General features: G+C 38.5%; 1 protein-coding gene across 2 annotated transcripts in view; it reads right to left on the bottom strand.

The window, feature by feature from the left end:
* Positions 1-27451, bottom strand: part of D-CDES (D-cysteine desulfhydrase) — a 288605-nt gene that overhangs the window by 120505 nt on the left and 140649 nt on the right. For both annotated transcript variants that reach the window (XM_089796697.1, XM_089796698.1), the window contains exons 7-8: positions 2680-2737; positions 2474-2587 (exon numbers count right to left, since the gene is read on the bottom strand). In XM_089796697.1, the coding sequence (XP_089652823.1) occupies positions 2474-2587; positions 2680-2737 (172 nt within the window). The remainder of the gene's footprint in view (positions 1-2473; positions 2588-2679; positions 2738-27451) is intronic.

The raw sequence follows: 27451 nt of genomic DNA, 5'->3' as shown, positions 1-27451 counted from the left end.
ATTCTACTTTAAAAACAAACAGCTCCATCGATACTTGTTCTTAATAGTTTTCTTGTTCAAGGCCCTCCAATTGATCTGCATATGCGTGGTTCCATCCTTTACAAAAACAATTGAAGAAGCAAATGGACTCAATCTACTCTTACTCTATCTAACGTTTGTATGGTGTAGTAATAACAGACTTTGCCCCCTCCTCCAGCTCAATCACATGCTTGATGCCCATAGCTAGAGGAACGCCATTGAAGACCTTGCATTTCTTAGATAGAAACACAATCTCTTATCCTCTGTTGTAACTTTAGGCATGCCTATGCAATCTGCTGCTAACTTTACCTGATAATGCCTAAGAGTCTCTCCATGCACGTAAATAACTTGTGGCTCTCCATATGACATCTTTCTTGAAACAAAATTCTTCCCCTCTAATTTGAATGCCAGCTCCATGGTCTCAAAATTATGTGCAATATCTCCAAAGCAACATAACCAATGATATCGATATGGGTGCCTTGGGAGATTAGTATTAATGGATGTGTTTTTTCATTCCACCTACTCAAAGATGCAGAGACAACAATGGTTTATTCAACAGTCTTAGCACTTGATCAATATTGAACCAATGAGATGAGTGTTTCCCATGAAATGCTAGACACCCGATAGCCTTAAGCAAGGAATCACTCTTTCTCTCCCAAATATTGTTTCTTTGACTCGCCAGATATCAATGAATATGATCTCTATAACTGACTAGAAGATTTGATCCCAATCTGAATTTGAGAACGGGCTTGGTAAAATATCTCAGATATCAACCACATATAGCATTGTAAACTGAATTGATATTATGATTGACACATATTCTTCCCCAGTCGAGCAGTACTTCCATTTTTATGCTCAATACATTAAAGTTCGACGACAATTAAAAATTAATAGATTTGTATATCGCATAACAATATAGGTAATTCCCGAGTTATGTTCCAACGCTCTACGTCCACCACTTTTTTTATTCTGCTCCCAAACTTCTTCCTTTTATACAAATAACAGGGTTGCAAAACTTTTAGAAGATGGACATGCCTTTTCAGCCCTAATTGTTGCCATCTGTTAATAGCACATATCTTAAATGGCGCATCCACTGATTACTATGATTGAACTAGAAACTATGATTGAACTAGAAGACTCAATACTTTATTATGTTTCCTGATAATGTGCTCGACTCCATCATTAGCTTATCTCTAGTATTCATTGTTTGACGTCTGGGTAGTGCTATTCGTAAGATATTGATCACTTTATTATACTGGTTTGTATTTGTGGAGACTCTAATCATACCAATCATCGATATTATCTGTTCTCTGGATGTATTGTCCATCCATTCGGTTATTTATAGCAACCCCAATTAAACATTTAGTTTGTGTGCTTTATATCAATATATATGTAGCTTCTTCATACGGTGGTTGACTTCCTCTTTCACAATGCATATACTTTAATTATTTGATATCAATCATCTTATCCATTTGTATTGTAATTGATTAATTTATTATTTATTTATTTATTGTTTGTTTATTTATTTTTCTATTTAATAGTAGATTCTCTCAAGTTATGATATTTTCTTCTTTATTGAAACAAATAGAGTTTCCATATCTTATATATAATTTGTAAATATACTATATATTATTAATTTATTTAATTATATATTTTAATATTATCAGCTCTCAGCCATCCACTCCTCCATCCTGCGTGTATCCAACTTCATGGACATCCTTTCACCCTCAATAAATTCAGTAGCCCATTAGTTTGGTTGATTTGCCTTCCAATTTTTTTTGTCATTTGTCTAGAAGATGACTCCTAATTTTTTTATTATTGGAGGATAGGGGAGCATTATAGCACACAAATAATCATATTAGTTCTATTGTAAGCAGCAAAAATTAGTTTTTGACAGTTGACAATTGTCAATGGTTGGTAGTTCTAATTTCTACACTACTGTTTTCCATCCTATATATACTTTTGTGGGACTGCAGTTATGGAATTCCTAAAATATTATAATATCTCCTAAATGAAAAAAAGAATTGAATGATCTCTCTAAAATTAGTGTTGTTAGTCAGTATTGGTTTCTGCTTTATCATGCTGTTACTCTTTCATAATCATTCCAGTGGCATGGGGTAGTAAGCATTGGTCAAGAACTTTATAACCCGTTTCTTTCTCTTTCAAAGAAACAAAAAAGGTCAACTTGGTCTTTTGCTCTTTGTGATTTGACACAAGAACCATGAGACTTCATCTTGAACTCCTTTGAACTTTTGATTGCTATAGCTCATTTTTACAATGCAAGAACTTAAAAGAATTCCATCATAAAAGTGTTATTTGTTCTTCACTTTTCCACTGGTCTAAGCAGAAAAAGTGCTAATCTGAAAAGTTGCATATAAAGATGCCGTGGTCCAAAATATTGCAATGCCATAAGACACGTAATTTATAGAAATCAAATGGTCTCTTCTGTACTCACATTTACAATACTGATTAAGTCATGAGAGTTGAGGCCAGCATTAAGGCCATCCAAAAGGCCTTGTACGTAATCATAGAAGTAGTCGGGATCATCGCAAACAGAAAATGCATGTACCTGTTGCATCAACATCTTTGAGCTTTGCCTAAATAATTAAGTTTCATCAAGATGTGAAAAATATATACAAATTCCAAAATAAGAGATCTTACTTTAGCCTTCAAGCTACTTAAATGTGATGCAAGTGACAAGCCTGCTGTAGTTCCTCCACTGAAAATTGCACATTAGAACAATTAATTAGTTTTATGATCAAGAAATGAAAAAAGCATAACATTACTAAATAGTCAGCTGAGTGCATGAATCCTAGGTTAAAAATAGAAGTAGATAATTTTATAACTATGTTCCACGGAGACGTGTCCCTTGGCATATTTTCCCTGCATCCATCCCAAAGACAAATACAAGTAGGCGGGAATCCATTCCATTTTTAGAAATCAAGGAAAAGAGAAACGCTTCCGAAACATTTTTTCAAGCATAATAAGGGAGTCAGGGACAGAATTCCACCCCGAGGATGGCCTAACTGTCCCCTGATTGTCCCCGGGAAGGAATGTCATTCCTTGATTCTTGGAAAGTAAAAATGCCCGCCGATTATAAAAGATGAGTTTTTTGTTGTTTTCTAATTTGCTGTGGGGGGAGGGGTAAGTGGGTAAAAAGGGCAATTAAAAACTATGAAACCCTATTTGGAGACTAAAAAGGTAAAGTCTTCTTCATTTCTTCATTTCAACCATTCTTGGTAAAAAGAAAAACAAAGAGCAGCAGCAAGAAGTTTTCATTTTTCAGTTGCAAGAGGAGGGCTTGGCATAAAATCTTCTTCATTCCGAACATGTGTTTCATCTTCCATTTGCTTATGGCAATTTTTTTTTCATTTTACATTTGTTTTTCATTGTGTAACATATAAAAGGGCATTTTGGTTTTATATTTGATAATCATGAGCAGCAGCAGTAATGGTGAGAGGAATGGTAGTAGTGGTAGCTTGATGTCAATTTTTAAGAAATTGTAATGCCCCTTGTTGGGACTTTACTTCATTTATCAACTTGCAGCAGTGGTTTATATTTGATAATCATGAGCAGCAGATGTAAGAGTGAGAGGAGTGATAGTGGTGATAGCATTGATGTCAAAATTTAAGAAACTGTAATGTCTCTTGCTGGACTTTACTGAATTTATCTAAATTTCTCAATTAGGTTTTGGTTGCAATATTCCTCGATAGGATTAGTTATTTATCTTATTAGATTTAAGCTATTTTAAACAATCATATCCAAATTATTAACATTTCAACTCAAGTATGAAAAGTGTAAGTGTTATCTAAGTTGCGTAGAAACCAACAATGGATTCCATCTGTTTACCGCATAAGTTAATTAAGAAACGCACACAATGAATACGAACATGAACAGCAACCAGCAGAACCACATAATGAATACGAACATGAACAGCAACCAGCAGAACTCTTATTATTATTCGCATATGCCCACAGTACATTATGCTTCCATGGTAAGATCTATGATGATTACAATGCTTCCCGAAGGGGTTATAAATACTTTCCGAAGAACTTTCCCGAAGGAGTCCATCGGCCAGATACATTATGCCCGCTACAAACTATTTACCCGTCGGCTACATAACAAGACTTTTTCCGAAGGGACCCGTCGGCCGATGCAGAATTTCTTTTCCGAAGGGACCCATCGGTCGATACACAATTTCTACCGACGACATCATCCCCCCCAAAAAGAAAAGTCGTCTCCTGACGACTAGCAAAATTAGAAGACAACCCACAATCAAGAAAAAGAAATACTAGAGAGAAGAAGGAGGTGTTCCAGAAGAGTGCTGTTGACGACGTAACTCATACACCTGGTCAGTCCGGATGCGCAGATCTGTCTGAATTTGTGAATTAACCTCTACGGCCTCCTTCAGTAGAAGCGCAGCATCCATAGCCTATCTCTTGGCCAACTGCAACTCATGCTCTGCCGCATCTTTATCTTGGATAGCCGCATCCTTCTCCTGTACCACTGCTGCCATGTCCTTCAATAGTTTTGCCTGCTTTGCTACCCATGCTTCCTGCTTGTCGACCAAATTAGTGGCTAACTTTTCTCTTGCCTCTCTTTCAACTGCTAGAGATCTCTGAGCTGCAACACTGTCTGCTGCCCTATCCACCTCCGCGCGCTGCCGCGCATAGTAAACCTCTTTGTATAGTCCCACGATCTCATGTGCCAACTTCATCATCGGAGTGTCACTCAGTCTCAACTCTAGCTCAGTGGCCCAATCTGCCAACATCTTTGGTGTCTCAACTGCCGGCCAACCTCTATCCACAAAACAAGTTTGAAATTGCTTAGGACAAATCCCACGAATATACGCTCAGATCAAATGCCACTCCCTTCACCAAGTGAGAGCCTGAATCGCCACATCATGCCCCTTCTTCAATGCAGACTTCATAGTCCTGAGGTAGTCCCTGCACCTGTCCTCATCCGACCTGTAATCCTCCTTGGCGAAGTCCTCGAATGACCATTCGGCATCACTATTGTCCTCCTCATCAGCGGGAGCCATGCCCACATCCGGTGCCGCCTCCTCTGCTGTCGGCACAATCACGGCATGTGGCATTCCCTCCTCCTCAGACTGAGGCTCTGGTACAGGTGCTACTTCGGAATAGCTGGGGGACCGAATGGATGAGCCATGCCGGTCAGGGACGAGTCGGAACTGCTGCCTCAGAAAAACACTGGCTCTATCCATGACCTCTGGTTGTTCAAGCTGCGCTGGGTCCGTACGCTCCTGTACTCCTCCGTCTGGTATGTTCTCTACTGGAAGTGCCTGAGCTTCTGCTGACTGTGCTACGGTAACAACTGCTGTTGGATGACTTAAGGTAGGCGCTACGGGTGCTGCTACTGGAAGTGCTTCAGGGGCTGAAGAAGTCTCTCGGTTGACGGGTGCTATCAAGTGGGCAAAGCCGACCGCAAATCCTGCCCCCGACCGGATAGTAGAAGGCCGTACCCCGTGTTGCCATGGTGTGGCTAGTGTGACTGCATGGTGGGATTCTCCAGTCATCAATATCGGTCGCCGAGTTTGTCCAAACCTTGGAATGTGAGCCATGTGTAGACCTCGGGGTAACAACTCGGAAGTCATAGGAACTATAGTACGCAGAAATAGCAAGGGGGTTGCCATGAAAATCTAAACCTCTTCATCGTCCTCACCCTCCCCTTCTTCTTCCTCCACACTGTCCTGCTCAGAAGATGTCTCTTGTCGGCCGCTGTCAGTATCATCTGCCATGTCCATCCGGGGCCTCTTTTGACCTGCTGAACCCTTCTGCCCAGAGATTATGTCCAAGTGTTTCCATTGCATGATAGGAGGTTCTCCTGGAGCCAGTGGTCCAGGCTTTGCCTCTAACTCCTTCGTTGGAATCATCCGTGCTACGGCATCAAGGAATAGACCAATGGCGTAATGGGGCATATAGAAGGTCTTGTGCTGAAGAGTCATGAATTCATGCATCCGTTCAGCCAGCACAGACGCCCAATCATACACTTTCCCAGTCATTATGCCGTTCATCATGGACACTTGCGGAAATGTGATATCCGATGCCCTAGAGGATCCCGTGAGCTTGCTTTTGACCAAGTCAATCAGACACCGCCATGGCCCTTCCAGAATGTCGATTTTCTTTAAACCCCTTCCCTTCGATGTCTCGGCTAATGCCGCCTGTTCTGCTTCAGTCAAATCTCCACATACTAATTTGATTAGAAATAGCTTTCCATCCTTTGGAATTTTCTTCGGCTGAATCTTTCTGCCCTGCTGCCCTGGAATGCCAAAAACCCGTGTGAAATCTGCTGCTTTGAATGATACCACCAAGTTCCGTCCCAACTACTAAAATGTGCTCCTGCGAGAAGCTTTGCCATATGTCTCAATCATGGTACGCAGATACCTTTCATAATCTCGAATGCAAAAAATCGGCATCTGAATGGCCCATTCAACCTGCGCTCTTTTGATGCTTGCTTTAATTGGATGGTCATCAGGGGTTTCATGCCACCATTTCCGGCAATCCGTTCCATTTAATCCCTCAAATTGGATAGTCTGTGGTGTGACTTCAGCTGCTGCAGGTGCTGTAGTCTTACGCTTCTCCTTGCTACTGCTCGAGCCTTCATTCCGGTTACCTGTACCTGCCATGCTCCTTCCCACAACTTTAGACTGTGCTAATTGTTTTTTCCATTGCTGTTTACCTGCAAACTCCATTAATTATATCTTTGTCTTTCCCTAACGGTCTCCCCAATCCGTACAGTGAAGAATTCTTTCAAATACGTACGGTGAATTGCAACCTTTGGAATGAGAAATCCGTACACAGGAAAAGTTGGAAGGAAAATCAAATTTCACAAAAAAAACTGTACCATCAGAAGATCACAATACCGTACCACAGTGTGCTTCCCCAAATTCGTACGGTAGTATTTTCAATGCATCATGGTATACCGCCTTGCTTACTGGTGAACTCCGTACCTTAACCTGGAAGACCTTGCATTCAATAATCCGTACCCTACTCTTCAGAAGGAAACCGTACGCTTGAAATGCTAGAAGCCTTCTGTTGATGTTTTAACAAGCCGTACAGTGCCCTGCAATATCCCACCTAGTCTTGAAAATCCGTACAATGGAAATTACAACTTTTGGCTCCAGAAACCGTACGTTAATCTTCTGAGGCTATAAAAATCCGTACGGTGGTCTCAGTGTTAGAAAATGCAATTTTAAAAAAAAAACCGTACAGTGCAAGGACAAGCTGTACCACAGGAGAACCGTACGGAAACTTTCAAGGTGGAAACCGTACAGTACCTTAAAACCGTACTTCAAATTTTAAACCCATACCTTCTCTTAAAAAACCGTACTACAAAAAACCATACACCCTACGTCAAATATGGGAACCCGTACGGTGCTTCTCCTGCAATTATGGGACCGTACGGTACTTTCCAAAAACCGTACGGTACTTTACTTCTTTTTTTTTTATAAAAATTTTTAATTTTTTTTTTTTTTTGAACACAGAAAAGCAAAGTCAGTTTACCCTTTGACCGTCGTCACTGACGGTCTGCAATGACGAAGGGGTCTCCCGAAGGCCACTTTCTGACGCAGAAGTCTTCTGCTCGTGATATATCTTCAACTTCGACCCATTCACCGCCTAAGGCACTTCGTGTCCATCCAAAGTCCATAATTTGATTGCTCCATTGTCCCCTACTTCCCGAATTTGATACGGCCCGACCCACTTAACCTTGAACTTGCCCGGTTTGATCTCATTCCGGCTGTCGTACTTCAATACCCACTGTCCGGGCTGAAACCTGTTTAGCTTCAGGTGCTTATTGTGCCATGCCTTCCGCCTATTCTGTGTTACTTCAGTTGCCCACTGTGCTAATAATCGCTTTTCCTCCAACCTGTTCAGTTTATACAGCTGCTCCCTTAAGCTTTCCATGTCGCCCAATTTGCTTTCTAGTGCTATCCGCAAGCTTGGTATCATAAATTTCGCTGGTACTACGGCCTCCTGTCCAAACATCAGTTGAAACGGCGTGTGTCCTGTTGTGACTTTGTATGCCGTGCGGTAAGCCCACAGAGCAGAAGGTAATTTCTCCTTCCAATCCTCCCCTTCGACTGCGCAAGATTTGTATATAATTGATACGAGGATTTTGTTGGTAGCTTCGGCCTGTCCGTTTGCCCTTGGGTAGTACGGACTTGATAGCGAATGATAAATTTTGAACTCCATGGTAAGCAGTCGGATCACATGATTTACAAAATGTCCGCCTCTATCACTTGTTAATTGTAACGAAATGCCATATCTAGTAATTATTTGTTCATAAATAAACTTTGTTGTACTTACCGCTGAATTGTCCGGTAGTGCACGCGCCTCCACCCATTTAGTCAAATATTCTGTTGCAACAACAATGTAACGGCACCTTCTGATTCTGCTTGTCTTCAGCGGTCCTATGAAGTCCAAACCCCACCGTTCAAAGAGCTCCTGAGCATGAGAAGGATTCAGAGGCATGAAATCTCTTTTCAAAGGTTTTCCAGCTCGTTGACATGTATCGCAAGCAACAACCCATTCCCTGGCATCATTGTATACTGTTGGCCACCATAATCCTGCTAGAAGTATTTTTCGTGCAGTTGTGTCCGGCCCCATGTGTCCTCCTGCCGGTCCTTCGTGCGTTTCCTTCCGTACCCGTGGAATTTCTTCCTTCAGGACACAACGCCTCAGGATCTGATCGGGTCCTATTTTATACAACAATCCATTAATCAGCTGGAATGTTCCACTCCATATCACCAACTTCCGTTTTTCATTCGGTGGCATTGTATTTGGAAACTGTCCTATTGACAAGTATTCGCCGATGCTTGTATACCATTCTGGTAGTGCAGCAATCTGAAACAACTGTGCGTCAGGAAAGTCATCATTTACACCGTCTGCCGGTTCTCCTGTTCTGATACTTGATAAATGATCCACGCTTACATGTTTCTTTCCTAGCCGTACAATAATCTTGAAAGTAAACTCCTACAATAGAAGTAACCATCGGCTGATTCTTCCTTGAATGACTGGTTTGTTGATCATATACAACAGGGCCTGATGATCAACGTAGAATACAAATGGAGTGGCCAACAAGTAATGTCGGAATTTCTGTACAGCATAGACCATCCCCAATGCCTCCTATTCGGTGGTACTATAATTTTGTTCAGCTTTTGATAGCAACCGGCTGGCGAAATAGATCGGATGATCCAACCCATGACTTCCCGTCTGCGCTAGAGTTGCTCCGATTGCATAGTTTGATGCATCCACATGCACATGAAACTCCTTCCAATCCGAGTATGCCAAAATAGGTGCTGTAGCCAGTCATACCTTGAGTCCTTCAAATGCTTCATCCTGTTCCTTATCCCATCGGAACGATTCTGTCTTGGAAGTTAACCTATCCAACGGATATGCTATCTTGGCAAAATTTTTGATGAAACGCCTATAATACCCTATATGCCCAAGGAAAGATTTTACCTCCGTTACATTGGTGGACGGCTGCATCTCTAATATGACCCGTACTTTGTCCGGATCTGTCTTTAGTCCCTCCTTATAGAATATGTGTTCGAGCAACCTTCCGTGTGGGACCATAAATCTGCACTTCTTCGGGTTCAGGGCCAACCGCGCACGGCGACACCTTTCCATACACTCGCCTAAGGCTGCCAGATGTTTGTCCTCCACACTGAACACTGACCAATCATCCAAAAATGCCTTGAAGTTTCCAACGGACATCTTGTCAAAAATGTGTAGTATGATCCGTTGAAATGTCGCAGGTGCATTGCACAGACCGAACGGCATCCGATTATAGGCATAGACCCCATCTTCTACGACAAATGTTGTCTTCAGTTTATCCTCCTCTGCGATTGAGATCTGATTGTAGCCGAAAAAACCATCCATAAATGAGTAGATCTTGTGTCCCGCTACCTCCTCCAGGATGCTGTCCGTGAATGGGATCAGGAACGGATCTTTGATGGTGACGGCATTCAGGCATCGGAAATCAACACATATTCGGATCTGAATGGAGTCCTTCAGGGATATTACCATTGGGGATACCCATTCACTAGTCTGCACCTTGAAAATAATTCCGGCTTCTAGCATCCGATTGATTTCCTCCGTAACCCGGGCCGCATAATTTTTGTTCATTCTGTAGGCCCTCTTCCGTACGGGTATTGCTCCTTTGATCAATGGAATGCGATGCACACACAATTCAGGTGGTATGCCCTTCAGGTCCTTGTATGTCCATGCAAAGACATCCTTATACTCTAAAAATATCCTGAATGCTGTTGTCTTCAGTACTGGGTCCCAATTGTCTCCTACCAGTATGTTCCGTGGTTCTGCTTTGTCTCCCAAATTCATGGTCTGCAACGCAACTTCATTGTATTTGATGGGTTTTCCTTTAGTGAACTGATGTGCCGAGGTCACATCGAGTGACGCATCCCCTTCCTTTATTTCAGTGAATTCCTTTGGAAAGGCATCAGTATTGTTTTCTTCTATTGTCAGTACGTTGCAGGTTGGAAACAATTCATAATCCTCTATCTGCCAATGGTAAAGACCATTTACTGAATCCAAATCGTCATCTCCTTCCAGTCGTAAAACTCCCTCCTGATCCGGTTCCATAGTTTGCCCCTTTTCATCCTCTTCTCCCTCAGAATCTGACGATAGGGCTTCTTCCTCGACCATCTGAGTGTGTAGATCGATGACATACTTCCGGCCTTTGCTTTCGAGTGATAAAGTATTTTTCTTCCAATCGTGCTTTGGTTTTGCTTGTATCAGCCACCCCCTACCCAAAATAGCATCATACCCCTTCCGCCTGAGAGGAATCACAACGAAGTCCAACAGGAATGGTTGTGTTCCGATTGTTACTGGTTGCGCTGTGAGTATTCCTAATGGCTTGATTCCATGTTGATCGGCCGTTAGTAGCTGGAAGGTAGGTGGCCATACTGTCGGTCGTCCCAACTTTTTCCAAGTATCCTCTAGTAGCACATTGACACCGGATCCTCCGTCGACGATCGTGTCCGTTAGCACAGTCCCGAGAATGCCCATTTCAACAACCATCGGATAGCGTCCAAAGGAAAGAGCTAACAACATCGAATCTTCTGCACTTGTACCCCCCTGTTTCTTGTTGTCTTGTTGTACGGGTTGCTTAGCACTTGGGACTATATTTGTGAGGGCCGTACGGAGTTGAGGCATAATGAGCAACAGATCATTTATCCTGACGGGTAGCTCAGCTTGCAATATTTGCCGTACAATGTTCTGTTCTGCACAGTTCCGGACTGAGGTACTTGGCGGGTCCTTCAGGTGTGCCGTTTCTGCCTGTGTTGCTTTCTGGATCTCTGCCCTTGCTTCCTCCAGTCTCTTTTTTTCTTCCGGTGGGTCAGGGTATAGGTTCGCCTGCTTCCGAGTGATTGCCAGAACTTCTTCTTCGTCTGTCCCTACGGTAATCAAGTTTACTCCGGACTTCGGGCACTTAGTATCATCATGATCTCCAAGTCCACAACATCGGCATAGCAACTTCGGTGTGTTCGTCGTTGTGCACTCACGGGCGAAGTGACCCCACAGATTGCATGAGCGGCATTGAACAATTGGCCGACCATTCGCATCGTACTGAATTCGACTCCTTCCTCCATTGTTGTTATTGCTGTTGTTGTTTGGACCGCGTCGGTTGTTTTTGTATCCGCCTAATGTGGCACCTTCCGTACTGGTGTTCCCGTTCCCTCCTGACGGGGATGCCTCCTGTGACAGGAACACTTGCTGCGGTGTCCTTGTTTTTAAATTGAAAGGACAATCTTTTAACGAGTGTCCGAGGATCTAGCAGATTTCACAAAATTGATCTTTCGGGCAAGATCCCTTCGTATGGCCTTCTTTCTTACACTCCGTGCACCATAGGTCATTACCCTTAGTCTCCTTGTTCATGTTTTTGGATTCCTTCATCATCCGCATCATGTCCTTCTGGAGGGCACAGACCTTCTTGTTGCTTCCCTCATCATCATCGCTGCTACCTTCCCCTGAAGGGTCATCGTCATCTGAATCAGACGAGTTGTTCTTCTTCTTCTTCTTTGTCTTCTGATCACTTTCAAGGTTCATTGCCCGATTGTACGCTTCAATGTATGTCAATGGTGGCACGATCTTCATCTTTTTCCGCAGCTTTGGGTGAAGGCCTTCAATGAACCATCTTTTCTGGAGCCCATTTGTCGGCTTATTCTCCATTTTACTGATTAAGTCCTTCAACCTCCTGGTGAAGACCCGTACTGTTTCATTCTTCTTTTGCTTGGTATTGAATACCTCGGCTACAATTTCATTATCATCACACAAAAGTTGAAATTCTGTGATGAACTCCTTAATGTTATCCCAACTATTTAATTTTTGTGGATTAGCATCAGTAAACCATCAATCGCAACACCCCGTAGGGTAGCGGGAAATTGTCGGATCCATTCGTTTGTATTCGTTATGCCATTAGCTCTCCAAATTGTTTCACAGGTTTTACAATGTCGAATGGGATCAGCTGCTTCATCACCATCAAATTTAGGCAATTTTTCTTTCGGACCTGCTATTACCACTATATGTCGGGGGTTTTGTTGTGTACCTGCACTATTTTGCACTCCTGCGCTATTTTGAGCACCCGCGCTGTTCTGAGCTCCCGTGCTATTTTGAAACCCGCGCTGTTCTGCACGCCCGCGGTGTTCTGCACCCGCACTGTTTTCAATACCCGCGTTGTTTTCTGCTTCCGCGCTGTTTTCAACACCCGTGCTGTTTGGTGAAGAAGAGGGTTCGTCAACCGAAGCTGTTCGTTCCGGAAGTATATCTCGAACGAAGAGGTCACTCCACGCTCATGCTCCGTCGACACTCCGAGCAGTGCGAGTCGATCTCCTTCTGTCAGGATTCTCTTCCCGTGGCATATGCAGGTTCAAAAACTCCTCCCTCGCTTCTTCCACCAAATCAAGCCGTTGTCGAGTCTCCTTCAACAATCTTTCTACGCTCTTGTTTCCGTCGGCAATTTTTTGAAATCTCCTTCGACGCTGTCTGCTGAGCCAGAATTAAATTTTCCTGTGCAACACGTATGTCATCTTTTTCTTTCAGCTTATTCTTATCTTTGTTCAACTGATTCGGCATTTAATTCATATCCGCCTGCCTGCGTACCAGGTCCATCGGGCAACGACGCCAAATGTTTACCGCATAAGTTAATTAAGAAACGCACACAATGAATACGAACATGAATAGCAACCAGCAGAACCACATAATGAATACGAACATGAACAGCAACCAACAGAACTCTTATTATTATTCGCATATGCCCACAGTACATTATGCTTCCATGGTAAGATCTATGATGATTACAATGCTTCTCGAAGGGGTTATAAATACTTTCCGAAGAACTTTCCCGAAGGAGTCCGTCGGCTAGATACATTATGCCCACTACAAACTATTTACCCGTCGGCTACATAACAAGACTTTTTCCGAAGGGACCCATCGGCCGATGCAGAATTTCTTTTCCAAAGGGACCCATCAATCGATACACAATTTCTACCGACGACACCATCAAAGTTTGCAGGTCCAAGTCTGTATCACAAAGACTTATGGAATGTTGACCCCTACCCTCTCTTGGGATAAGATCCATTTGCTTGAATTTATACGAGCCCATCCTTGGTAACATCACATACTTCCCTTCTATTAATCAAATAGTAATAGGATTGAAATATAATTTTTGTATACAAAAATTTATGTTTGATTTACATATCTTGAATATATATATTCTTGTTAATGGATATATATATATATATATATGTGGATAAATAAGGATTTCTTATCCTAATAGGATGCAGATATAATATTCTACAATTCATCATTGATTTATAGATAAATTACAACATATTATTATGCTGTCATTTGATACTTGCCAGCCAAATAATATAATGTCAATTCTCTTTGAAGTCATCGTTGGTATTCCTGCCTTGTAGGAATGTTTGTCATTTTCCTATCATTGTCATGGGCATTATTGTTCCTTATTAGTGCACCTTAATGTTGGCTGAGTTTCGCCTCCCCAACTTACTTTCTCCTACTGCTGACTGTATATTTTTATTCATTGCACATAGATATCTTATTTGTTTTTAATATCCATCCATCGTATATTATTGCATATCTCCCTTCATGATCTATTCTTATTCTTCCCTGTTGTAATGCCTTTTGCCCACTCCATATATATAAACCAAGAACATGACATATCCCATCATCTCAATTAACATCGTTTCTTAACATGGATCCTTTTATTGTAGTATTATGTCTTAATAATATAGTTGTATGCAGCAGACGACTATTGTCTTAATTGGCATTGATGATTTGTCATAATTCTTTTGGACTTCTTACTCAACAAATGGAATTGCCAATATAATAATTATTTTCTATTCCTTACATCTACTGGCTCTATCATGTAAATCAAATCAAATCTTTGAGGCAGAATTGATGACAGATATATATGTAACAATTAATAACATTATTATTAATATTATTGACTAATAGAATATTCATTATATATCTAATTGATATTTAGTAATCTTGATTAATTTTACTAATAACATTCATCACTTATTTATTTATATTTCAATAAAGGGGGATATTACAAAAACTCAAACTAAAAGAAAAGAACGTAGTACTATGGCAGCCACAGGAGGTTTTCAACTTCCAACTATTGTGAATGTAGGAGGGCTAGCATCCTCTAACCCACTTGACTACCCTTCTGAAGCCCTAAAAAAGCATGCAAAAGGTCCATTCAATCCTAAGAAACCTCTGCTTCAATTTTCCAAAAGAGTAGACAAAAATAAGAAAAACGTTATGGGGCTAGTAGTGAATGGGAGTGTCATTTGTGCATATTTTTAAATTATGGTAGCTATACTAGAGTTTATTGCCATCCTTTGTGGATAGGTGGTCAAGGGGTCAAAGGTTGCAAAGCTACACAAGTAGAAAAACTTGAAGCAGGTAGATTGCACATAGAGGGGGAGGCATTAAGATTAGGGGCTTCAATAGAGGATGTGCAAGCTTTGAGTCAACCTTCTAATAGGGAAGAAAGTGCCACACCTACTCCCACTTCTATTGGGAAAGGGAAGAAGCTTCTAATAGGAAAGAAGAGTAAAATAGAAAGCAATGTTGCTGATTTATTTAACTTACAAGCAAAAGAGGTGACTGAAGCAACTATTGGTAGGTTTCTTTATGCTAATTGTAAAAAAAATGCAAAGATGTCTATGTTGTTGGTCCCTCATTTGTAACACCTAGAGAGACAAATATGCACCAAGGTTCTTAATAAAGAGTAGTCAAAAGTGAGCATTTTGATGGAGGATATGAGACAAACACGATTGAGTGAAGGATGCTCCATCATCATGGATGGGTGAACCACTATCAAACATCGCCCACTCAACAATCTTATTGGCACTAGCATAATAGGCTCTTATTTTCTTAAAACTATAGATTGTTTAGGGAAAAGGAAGGCTGCAACCTTCCAATTTCAGATTTTGAAAGATGTTGTAGAAGAGGTTGAACCTGCACATGTTGTACAAGTAGTCACCGATTCAGCCTAGGTGTGTAGGTTGGTTAAATTGATGGTAGAAGATGCTTATAAGCACATTTTTTGGACCCCATGTTGTGTACATGCATTGAACAACACCTTGAAGGTCACTAGGAAAATTGATTGGATAAAGGCTATAGTTTTTCAAGCTAGAGAAGCCCAAATGTCTATTTGCAATCATTACACATCTCTTGCATTATTTAGGACATTTTTCAAGAAATAGTTCCTCAATCACGTGGAGACTAGATATGTTGGCTACTTTATTTTGTTGGAGAGGATTCTTAAGATCCAAGAGGCCCTACAATTCATGGTGGTCAATGCAAAGTGGAGTAGATGACATGAATCAAGAACATCGGATGAAAGAATCCTTGATAATTGGTGTTCCACAATGAGGTAAGAAACTTAGAAAAATGTTATTGCTAATTTAATAAAATTATTTATGATTCTAGCACTTGTAAATTTTATTGTTTAAGAATCAAGAATTTTAAAATTTAAGAGGTTTCTAACTTGTAACTTGCATTTGCTCCTTCATTGAGCCTATTGTATAGGTCATTAGATATGTTGATATCGACTCTTCTCGCCTTGGAGAAATTTATGAGACCTTTGATAGCATGCTTGTGTAGATCAAGCATGTTATTTGCAGCAGGGACCCTACTTTATGATTTTATGAGGAGCATCTTAGGCCCGTTGTAACGCAACAGTGAAACATTATGAACACCTCTCTCCATATGGCAGCCTATATTGTCAATATTACATGGTATGTACCAAGACTTGCACGAGTGGCTCCATCTATGGATGAGGAGGCGAGTGTCAAATCTGAAATCTCAAGTTTTCAATTTGAATGTTTAAAGGCAAGATAAAAAGTAGATCTCTTATGAAGTTATGATTGTCTCTTCAATCTTCAATGTTCATTAGTCATTATTTATTAATTTAATATATTTTTGATTTGTTCAACGAATGTGAAGGAGCGCTTCTTCAAGGCCCTTGCAAAAATAAACAATGAAGATGGTGCTGGTAAACTTTGGGAACAGTGGTTTGACTTTGTCAATCTTTATGGTCCAACCTTTAGCAGACAAGGGGTGAAGAGGAATAGAGCTACATTAGCTCAGAGGGACCCTATTGGATAGTGGAGATGGAATTTTAGAGATACACTTGAGCTTATAACTCTTTCCACTCATATTCTTTCATAGGTTGTGAGTTCCTCAATTGCAGAGAGGAATCAATCCACATATAGCTTCATCCAAGCGGTCAAGAGGAACAAACTTACCTCTAGACGATAGAAAAAGTTAGTGGTTGTTCATAGTGCATTGTAGCTATAGGATTGGCCTAGTGTTTAATATTGTCAAACTCTAGCATAACATTGGGATGTTAATCCCAAGGATGCTATGCAGGTTGAGGAGGATGACACACCTCTAGGATTGCTTGGGATTCCATTCGATGAGGACCCTCATCCTACCAGTACCCATGACTCAAAGGATGACTCTAAATTTTATGTTGATTTGTAGAGGACAGACATATATTATTTGCAGATACATTATTGATTTTCACTATTATGGACATCTGATTAAGAAGTTCAACTTCTTTGTTACTATTTACTATTTAGTATTTTAGTTGGACTTTTCTTTGTCATTTCATGCATGAAAATTGGAGCCTTTGGGCATTTTTGCTATAGAATGCCATATTTTTACTAGGATGTTAGTTAGGGTTCGGGTTGGAGTCCAAGTCTGGGTTCGAAGAACTAGTTCGTTGGTATGACAAATTTTTTAACACAGATTTGGGCTAATTTGGGTTTGTTATTACAATAACATGTAAAAATTATATGTATATATATGAAGCCTAGAACCATGAGTTAAGATTAGAATGTCACATAGTATCATAAAAACATTTAAACAACAAAAACACCATGAACTTGTAATCATAGCATCATGAATCATGATCATACCATCTTAGCATCATATACTTTAAGTTCAACATCAAAGATTCAAAACGTTAAAAAAAGTGATAAATAATAACATCAAGTTCAAGTATCATTGTTTCAAGTTCAACTAATGGGTAATTTTTTTTATTAATATTCTTCTTCTTCTTCATCATCTACTTCTTCTTCATCACCTTCTTCTTTATCATCCTTCTTGTACATTGGCATTAGTTGACTCACAAGTAGAGCTAAGGCCAATGGGATCAGCTGCAGTAGTAACATTATTGGTGTCAAAATCTTCAAATTCATCAATTGCAAGTTGAGAAGTGGAAGCATCCAAGTCTCCAAGCTCTTCATTTATATCCCACCTCTTTGTCTCTCCTTCTTTGTAATCTTTAATCTTGTGTGAGACGAGACACAAGTTGTAATGCATAAATACCAAGTTATTTGCTCTTTTTGATTGCAAACTATTGCACTTTACTAATTGGATGAAAAAAATTGTGCAAAAATTCCATTCTGATGCAAATGAACTAGCAACCTATGAAGAGAAGACAAAGAAAACAATTAAAATAAAATTATTAATCTTATAAAACAAAAATTGCTAGCAATTTATGAAGACAAAGTAAACTAAAAAATTTAAATAACATTTACTTGTGATATAATTTTGATTGCAATGGGCTGCAACATTTGAAATCTTTGGTCATGGAGGTACCACCAACTATGAACATCCTTCCTAAACCGATGATAAAGAGCATCATTACTTTAATCTCTTGCATTCACAAACTCTATAAACTCATCCCTAATCAAATCTTACATATCATCATCAGGAAAGAGTCATTCAAATGATTCCTTGTACCCATCTAACACTTCTAAATCTCTACGTCGTGGAATCCTTCCTAGTAGATCTGTATATTGCATGCTATAACATTAGGGCACCAATGAATACATAACACTATGTAGAGGAGTAGTCATTGTATTCCATCATTCTACAACAATTTCTCGCAATTGTTTGAATGTCTCCTCAAGATCTTGCTCTTTTTTCATTTACAAATTGTCATTGTACTATAGCATGCTCATAATGGGCTTGATGAACTTAACGAGATACTCCACACATTCCCAATCTTTTGTAGCATAAGATTGCATGAATGGACTGCATAAGGTGTCCAAAAGATATGCTGATACCACTCTTTAACAAAGTTACCGGAAACGCCAACCCCCCAAACCCCAAACATGTGTATTGTCGTATTTGATATGGATACGGCTACGAAATGACACAACTACAGAGGGCAAATCGTTTCCACCCATTTTTGGAGAGTTGCCTTTTTTAGATCCATGCCAGAAACAGTGACTGCAGATTACTTAAAAATTGGAGCCAAATTTAGAAAAATATCTCCAGTCTTTGGAAAAACACCAGTTAACTATAGTTTTAAATGGAAATAACTTTACCTAGCCTATCTATTTCAAAGAGAATTAAAAAAGACTGCCATTTTTGCAATGAGATGAAACGGTGAATACAGAGTCTGAAATAGCAAAATCTTTAGTTAACTTTATATTTAATGGGAAAAATCAAAAAATAAATTGTTATAAATAAATCCTTCAAGCGATTGAATAATACAATTTTTGATTGGCATTCCTGTTTTGCATCAATTTGGCAATCTGTGGGGATTTCTTTTGGGGTTTTTGGTTAGAGCTAGACATTTTAAACAATTCTACAATTGTTGCAATGAGTTCTCTCATGTGATCTACATCCAATTTCTCTGGTGTTTGCTTGTTCGTCCATTGTTTTTTGTCGCAGCGCACTAGTAAAGTAAATTTATTTGCTTTGATTTTTCATTTTAATTTTCAGCATTGTTTGTCTAAGCTTTATCTTTCACTTTTTAAAAAAAATATGATTCCATTTTCATATAGTTTAAATTTAAATTTAATTTTTAATCTTATGAATATTGATAAATAAATCTAGTTTAATTTTTAATCTTATACAGTTTAGAAAAGTAAATAAATATAAATATAATAGTTCAATTTTAAGATTATTTAGTTTTTTAAATAAGTTCTATTTAAAATTAAAATTAAAATTTTATAATTACTAAAATTTAAATTATGTTTTTATCCTGCAGTCCCATAGACCTTTCCTTAGTCTTTTGTTGGACATTAATATCATTATCTTATCTAACTTATCTTATCTTTATATTTTTATTTAGTTTTTTTTAAAATTTAAACTTTATTAAAATTATTAAAAAGCATAATTAAATATAAAGCCTGATAATTGTTTTAGTTACCATTAGAATATTAAATATATATTTTGACAAAATTAATTAATATTATAAGTATATTTAATTTATTATAAAATTAATATATTATTTAGATTTAAGTTTTAAAGTTATATTCTTGTAAAATTAAATTTAAAATAAGAATTATTTAACATATATTTAACTTTATAATTTTATAATTTTCAAATTTGTGCTTTATAAACTCAATGTAAATTTCTTTTTATATCATATTTTTACCAAAAAAAATAAAAATTCAGGAACCTAATTATGGCGTCATCGTCAGCAAATGTTAGAGCATTAGAAAATGACAAGTGGATCAAACCAAATGTTAAAAATCCATTATGGAAACATGTAACCATCATCGAAAAATTTCAAGGTGGTGGAGGTATTAAATGGAGGTGTCATGAGTGTCTAATTGATTATAATGGTTCTTATACTAGGGTTTGTGGACACCTTTGTCACATAAAAGGTACAGGATGTAAAGTGTGCCCTACTCCAAAGGTTGATGGTCAACTAGGGAAGGAATTGTCACGTGAGAAGATTGCAAAGTATCAAAAAGAAGTGGACGAAGCTAATAGTCAAGTTCAAAAGTCAACACAAAGGTCAAGTCTTAATAGACCACCTTTGCATCCAACTTTAGGAACATCTACTAGTGACAAGAGGCGCAATTTAGGACCTCCTAAAAAGGCATTTAATTTGCAAAGTCATAAAGGTACGGATCAGAGTATTGCATGTTGTCTATATGCGAATGGAATTTCATTTAATGTGGTTCGTTCCCCATATTGGCAAGTGATGGTTAGGTCTATTTGAAGCTCCAAAAGGATACAAAACCCCGGGGTACGAGAAGGTTCGTACTACTTTTTGATTAAAGAAAAAGACATTATTGATAGATAGTTGCGAGTGATTCGAGATTCATGGAAAATTTCATGGGTTTCCATCATTTTTGATGGATGGAAGGATGCTAGAAATAGACCACTAATCAATGTGGTTGCAATGAACCCAAAGGGGGCAACGTTTTTGAGAGAAGTGGAATGAAAGGCAGAAGAGAAAGATACACAGTTTATCGCCAACATTCTAATTAAAGAAATTGAATCTGTGGGGCCAGAAAGCATTGTTCAAGTGATCACAGACAATGCAAAAGTTTGTAGAGCAGTTGGGTTGGTTGTGGAAGCAAGATATCCAAAAATTTGGTGGACTTCTTGTGTAGTTCATTCTTTGAATTTGATACTACAAAAAATTGAAAAAAAAAGAGTTATGAAGAAGCCAAAGGAATTCAAATGTTTATTTGTAATCATCACATGTCACAGGCCATACATAGACAATTCGCCAAGTTGGAGTTATTAAAGGTAAATTTTGTGTTTTGAAAATATTCAAATGTTTTTTAATTGAAATGTATTTAAGATTTATATGTTTTTAAAAATTATTATAATTTGATTGAAGGCGGTTGAGACATGCTTTGCCACGCACTACATTGTTCTCAAAAGGCTTGTTGATGTCAAACAAGCTTTGACAAGTATGGTGATTAGTGACAGTTGGGTAGTATGGAGACAATCACAAACAGATAGAGCAAATAATGTAAGGACATTAATTCTTCATGAGGATTGGTGGGCTCAAATAGATTATTTACTATCTTTCAGTGAGCCAATATACACCCTCATTCATCAGTGTGATACTGATAAGCCAATATTAGGTGACATCTATGATTGCATAGATACAATGGTGGAGCAAGTTAGAGATATTATTATAGCAAAAGAGCAAGATCCCTCTAAAAAAATTTATACGCAAATATATGAGGTAATAAAAAAAGAGATGGCATAAAATGACAACTTTGCAACTTTTGGCATATGCTTTAAACCCTAAGTGCTACCATGCTCATATGTTAGCATTGCCAAATAGGACAGCACCAAATAGGGATGTTAAGATTGTTGAAGGATATAAAAAAGCTTTCAAGAAAATATTTACAGATCCTAGAGTTGCTGCAGATATTCAAGATGAGTTTGGGGCATTTGCTTCTTCTAAGGGAACTTATGCAGATGTTGATGCAATGGCAGATAAAAAAGAAATGGATCCTATAAAGTGGTGGAACTCCCATGGTGCCATGAATACACATTTGCAAAAGCTAGCCATCAAACTTCTATCACAGGTCTGATTTTATATTAATTATTCTAACAAGAATTATTTCTTATTTCAATTTTATTTGATTGTTTGTGTCTTCATAACTTTAAACACTTTTATTGCAGGTTTCTAGTTCTTCTACATCTAAGAGGAATTCGAGTACATATGGCTTTATCCATTCTGTGAGCAAAATAGGTTGGCAGCCAGCAAAGCAGAGGACCATGTCTACGTGCATTCCAATCTTCGTCTATTATCCTATTCCTCCACAGACTACATCAAAGGACCTAATAGACTTTGGGATGTACAACCAAAGATAAGTGACATTGATGTATCCATTAATGCATCGACACGTCTCAACCTCAATGTTGAGAATTCTAACACGGTCGAAGGCTCCTTAGGTGAATCGTCAATGGGTTCTAAGAGTCTAGGTGGTGGTTGCACTCAATCCAACTATCCTAATTCTTTAGAGAATCTTGATGATCTAGATCTCAAGTTTCAAGAGAACAGTGATGATATTTTTTATAGCATGTGATTCTGCCAAACTATTTATCTATTTGAATTTCGTTTTAATAATAAAACTATATCTAACTATAGTATTTTGGAATATGTCACAATTATGTATTCATATTGCTTTCATTATAATGAAAATCTTCTTTAATGACTCAAAAAAATTGTTTATATATATAAAAGTGTTTAGCGAATGCTGTATCCTGCCTTTCCCAAATGAGAGATCCCAAACAATGGTCATACCCATACCCAAGACCACACTCATATCCAATATCGTACTCGTGTCCATGCAACCTTGCTCTTCAACTAACAAACCAGCAGTTTTTAAATTTTTCGTTGTTCGTTATGACTTGGACCACATTTCTAGCTCCCATTTGTTCAACAGAAGAGATGAGAATATCAATAATAAATGGCCTATCTTTTACTTGCCCTACACAATCCACGAATTTCAAAAAATTGCCCCTTTAGGGGACATCGCTATTACATTGACCAAGGGACGATTTCTTGCATCTTTCCACCCATCTAAAACAATTGATACCCCTATCTCAACCCATGAATCCCTTGATGGGCTTCAATGAATCATCAATCTGCTTGACCTCTCTATCCAACAAAGCGGCATAGACTCTCATAACTAAGGCCCATATATCCTCTTCGAGCTTTATTGGCACTTTTCAACATCTTCTTCCAAAATGGAGAGCGAACAACACTAAAAGGCAGCCCATTTGCATGTAAGCATCTTGCTAAATCAATTTTGACTTCCCAACTCCCATTTTGAACTGCAATTTCTAATGCTCTATTTCCTTTTGTAAATGGTGCTTTGGTTTCAGTACCAAGGCCAGCTGAAGTAGAACAAAAGGGGTGATGTTTTATCACATTATTTCTAGATGGAGGTTACTGTCAAAGAATGTATTTTGTCTACATGCATCTTGTTTTCCCTATAGGGTGTAGTTTAATGCATATGACAACATAAAGAAAATGTAACAAAGCATAGCAATGCCAGAGTACTCACATATGCTTCTTCATTAAATCCATCAAATGCTTACAATGTATGACACTACTCAACATCAACTCGACAGTGCCAACATAATCACGATCTCTCAGATGTAAGTACATGACATATGTAAAGGTCTAAGGGGTGTGACCGCCAAGCATCTCAAGTGTTCCCAACTATCTACCCTTCGACAAAACTAACAAGTATTAACAACATTTAATTTACAAGACAACATCATCACCCCCTTAAAGAATGTCGTCTCTAAACGACACACAACAAAATGGGGATAAACATAACTGTAGATAATAAAATCAAGACGTAGATGGAGGATGAGAGAGTGTCCTTATAAGGAGGGTGTCAACACTAGTGTAGATGTTGCGAGTCATGCTAGCAACTCATATACCTACTCTATCCTTAGTTTTAGGTTGCATTTAGCCAACATCTATCGCTCCATAGCAGTTTTCACCATTAAAGTTGCCTCCAAAACCTCCTTATTGATCTTGTCGATCACCTCCATAGCACTAGCCAGACGAATCTCTACCATGGCTCTCTCTATCCATTCCTCCTCCAACTCTGCTACCATACTGCCTTCTCTATTTCCCATGCAACTTTCTCCTGAGCCAACTCACCTTTGTGGTGTGCCTCAACCTCTTAGAGTCAAGTGGACAACTCCTCTCGTGCTATCACTACTTCCAACCGTTGGGCCTCAACCCCCGATGCCACATGTTGAGTCCTCCTCAACTCATAGTATCCTTGACATAAAGCTCTCTCCATCCTCCACAATAAGAACTAGACCCAACTTTCCCCTTACACTTTGGGAGACCCCAATCCTCCAACATCTACAAGGTCTCCATGGTAGGCTACCCATATGACTCAAAGCAGCAACTATACTCCTCAGTACAAATTATGCTTACAAATGCCAACAATCGGTCTGCCTACTAATTCACCATATCATCTACCTACAATTGTGTTGAGGCTAGTATCCTTCCACCTCTTGCAGCCATATTTGCGATATATTGCTTTTGGTCAACCAACTCCATTTGAGGCTTTAGTATGTTGATATCATGTTGAGGAGTCATCGCCAACTCTTTGGCTAGTGAACTCTCTCTCTCCATCTCTTTGATGATGGGTGAACTCTCACCCTCCAAATCCACTATCCTAGATGGTATATGTTGCCATAGTGAAATGATGGAAGTTGCTACACAGGTCATAGGTGTAAACGAGAAGTGGTTGAGCCAAGCACACATGTCTACTTGTGATGGAGTACTACCCACCAACATTTGTACCTCTGTCCCTAGTAGCTGCTCTACCAACTCTATCCCTATCGCCTCTGTCTCCACCACCTCGATCACCTCATTGGTAAAACCTGTTGTACCAATTCTGTTGTGACCCCAACTATCTCGATTCTTAGCTATTATTAGTTGCTCAACTGCACTTATGGTGGAGTTAGCCACTATGGGCCCTAGATTTGGCACTGGGAATGGGGTTACCACTACCATATCCACACTCAGAGGTGTTGTTGGGACTCGAAAATCTGCATGGATTTTGAATGCCATATTTGAAAACTTTGCAAAAGCAAAAACTATAAATGCTTTTCATGGTTATGTATCAGGTTATCATTTTGAGGCCTATGATGTGTTTCAGGCGTTCCACGCATTTCATTTAACATATGCATGTATCTCAGGTTGTTAGATTGCAGCTCCGAATCATTTCATGATATGTTGTGAACATTTGTCAAAACTGCACATTTGCCTATGGCAAACAGTGTTCGGAAGCCTACTTTGCATTTGAATATCTTGCACCCGGTAAAGTTTATTATGGATGTCAAAGAGCCTATGTTTCAGATTTCGAGTCATTTCAATAAGTCTCGATAGGATTTTGAGTTCCCCAAAGTTGGTTGTTTACTACTATTATATAATTTCCACTTTCACATTAATCAGAAAAGTCCTATTTGACAATGATTATTTTATGACCCATTGAGTGTTTTGAAGAAATGGTCATGTCATTGCATTGTAGTCATAAATGACATCCACCATGTACAATTTGAAGTCCCAATGAATCCATTTGATCAATTTCCCAAGCCAATTCCATTTGTGAAAACTTGAAATTGCCTAGTTGTCATTTGTGATGGTTAATCAGTAACCCTGTTTGACCAATTATAACTTTGACCCAATTTACCATACTGAAGAAATTCTTCATCATTGTATTCTAGGTGTCAAAGGCATTGTTGTCAATCAGGATAGCGCCTATAGCAAGATGCAAAATCTAGCCATCCTATTGAAACATGGAAACTCTCTCAGATGGTGGGTTGTCTTAAAGCGAGAGATGAATCTTCGGAAGCTAGGGCAGTTCCTAAATAGTGATCACCTAAAACCTAAATTATATGCGAGATAAGGGATGAGAAATGAATGACAAATAATGAATACTAAACTAAATGAGGTGATACATCGATGATTTTGTAACTTTAATCTAATCAACACGAATTATGTAAGATATAAATGATTCACAATACTCAGAGAAACACACAACTACAAAAGTGATTCTATGCAATGACCCAAAATCTTCTGCTTCGAAAGGAGAACCTAGGTTTTATCAATTTTTTGCAAAAAAAACAATGGGCACAAACAAAGACTTGTAATCACACGTATCAAGATTCAAATCTACAATAAGGAATGTAACTTAAATGAAGAACGAACACAACATAAAAGTAAAAGAAATCCACAATATTGCACGAGAATCAATGAGAAGGAACCGCTGAATCTATATAACCAATGCTTAAAAACCTTTGCTACAAATTGCTCTTACAATCAACTCAAAATTTGCAATGTGCAAAAATTTGAATCCGAAAGAAGATCCTCTCATGATGAGATGAATGTACAATAAATAGAGCTCATAACCCTAATTCGGATTTCAAGAACATGCATAGAAAAAATAAGTCCAAATTGTTCCAAATAATGAAGAAGCCCCTGAAAACTACTCTCAACCACCTGTCCAACTGGTAGATAACTGGAAAACTAACTCTAACTCCTCAAAATCATGCATAAAACCCTAACTCGGATTTCAAAATCAACCCAAAAATATAGCATGTAATACTCTTCAAAAATATGAAAAATATGCATAAAATAGGTTCCCATAGCAAACTGCATGCAAAATTGGCCTTAACTGCTCCATAAATTGCCAAAAATAGCACTAGAGTGCTCCATCACTGCATGGAAAACTCAAACTGCCCCTAGCCGCCAAAAATAGCTCCATGTTTGACTCCACGATCTAGAGTTCGACTTGTGAGTTTGAAAATAGCCACTGAACTTCATACCCTTGTATTTAGGCATTTAAAAAAATTTAAACTCACCTTAACTCCCTTTTTAAATTATTATTATTGCATTTAACTTAACATTAACAAACTGATTTATAAATATCAACTTATTAACATTAATTACATGATTGATGCAAATAATAATAATTATTTTATTTTTGTTCAAAGTATAAACTATTATTAACTAATTGATAAATCAATTAATATAATAATATTTCCTATTTCTATTTTTTGAACAAAAATAAAACTAAAAACTATTTACTAACATAAATATTACATCCTCTTCTAAGGGCGGACCCGAAAATACATTAAATGAGGCTTAATTCGACCAAAGGCAAAACAGCACAAAACTTGTTTGGTTTTATTCATTTGGTGATTCACGCAAATGAGGAGAAAGAAGGGTTTTAAACCCTAGCTGCCATGAGAGCGGAATGATTGTATTTTTCTTGCTTCATGTATTGGAACGCCATGATCCTGCTATTTAAGTTTTTGTTGGATGGATGCCAATTTCTTCCTTGAGGATTTCTATTGTTTTCTTCTTGTTGTATGGACGTCTAGCATTCATTCACAGGTTCAAACGTTTTTTAATGGCTCTATTGTTGATTTCTTGTTTGGACACCATGAATCCTTCTTGCTTTGGTTGCGGATTTATTGAGGTTTGGATGTCATGACTCAATTTCTGATATTCACAAGTTTTATTTGCAAAATAAAACTTGGCATGAATTCCATTCTTGATATGGTTTCGTGGGTTTTCTTGCTGATTTATG

This window comes from Cupressus sempervirens, chromosome 8 (assembly GCF_028749045.1).
Source record: "Cupressus sempervirens isolate cs-2001-9-10 chromosome 8, ASM2874904v1, whole genome shotgun sequence".
NCBI classification, from domain to species: domain Eukaryota; kingdom Viridiplantae; phylum Streptophyta; class Pinopsida; order Cupressales; family Cupressaceae; genus Cupressus; species Cupressus sempervirens.
This window is presented reverse-complemented; position numbering and strand designations above follow the sequence as displayed.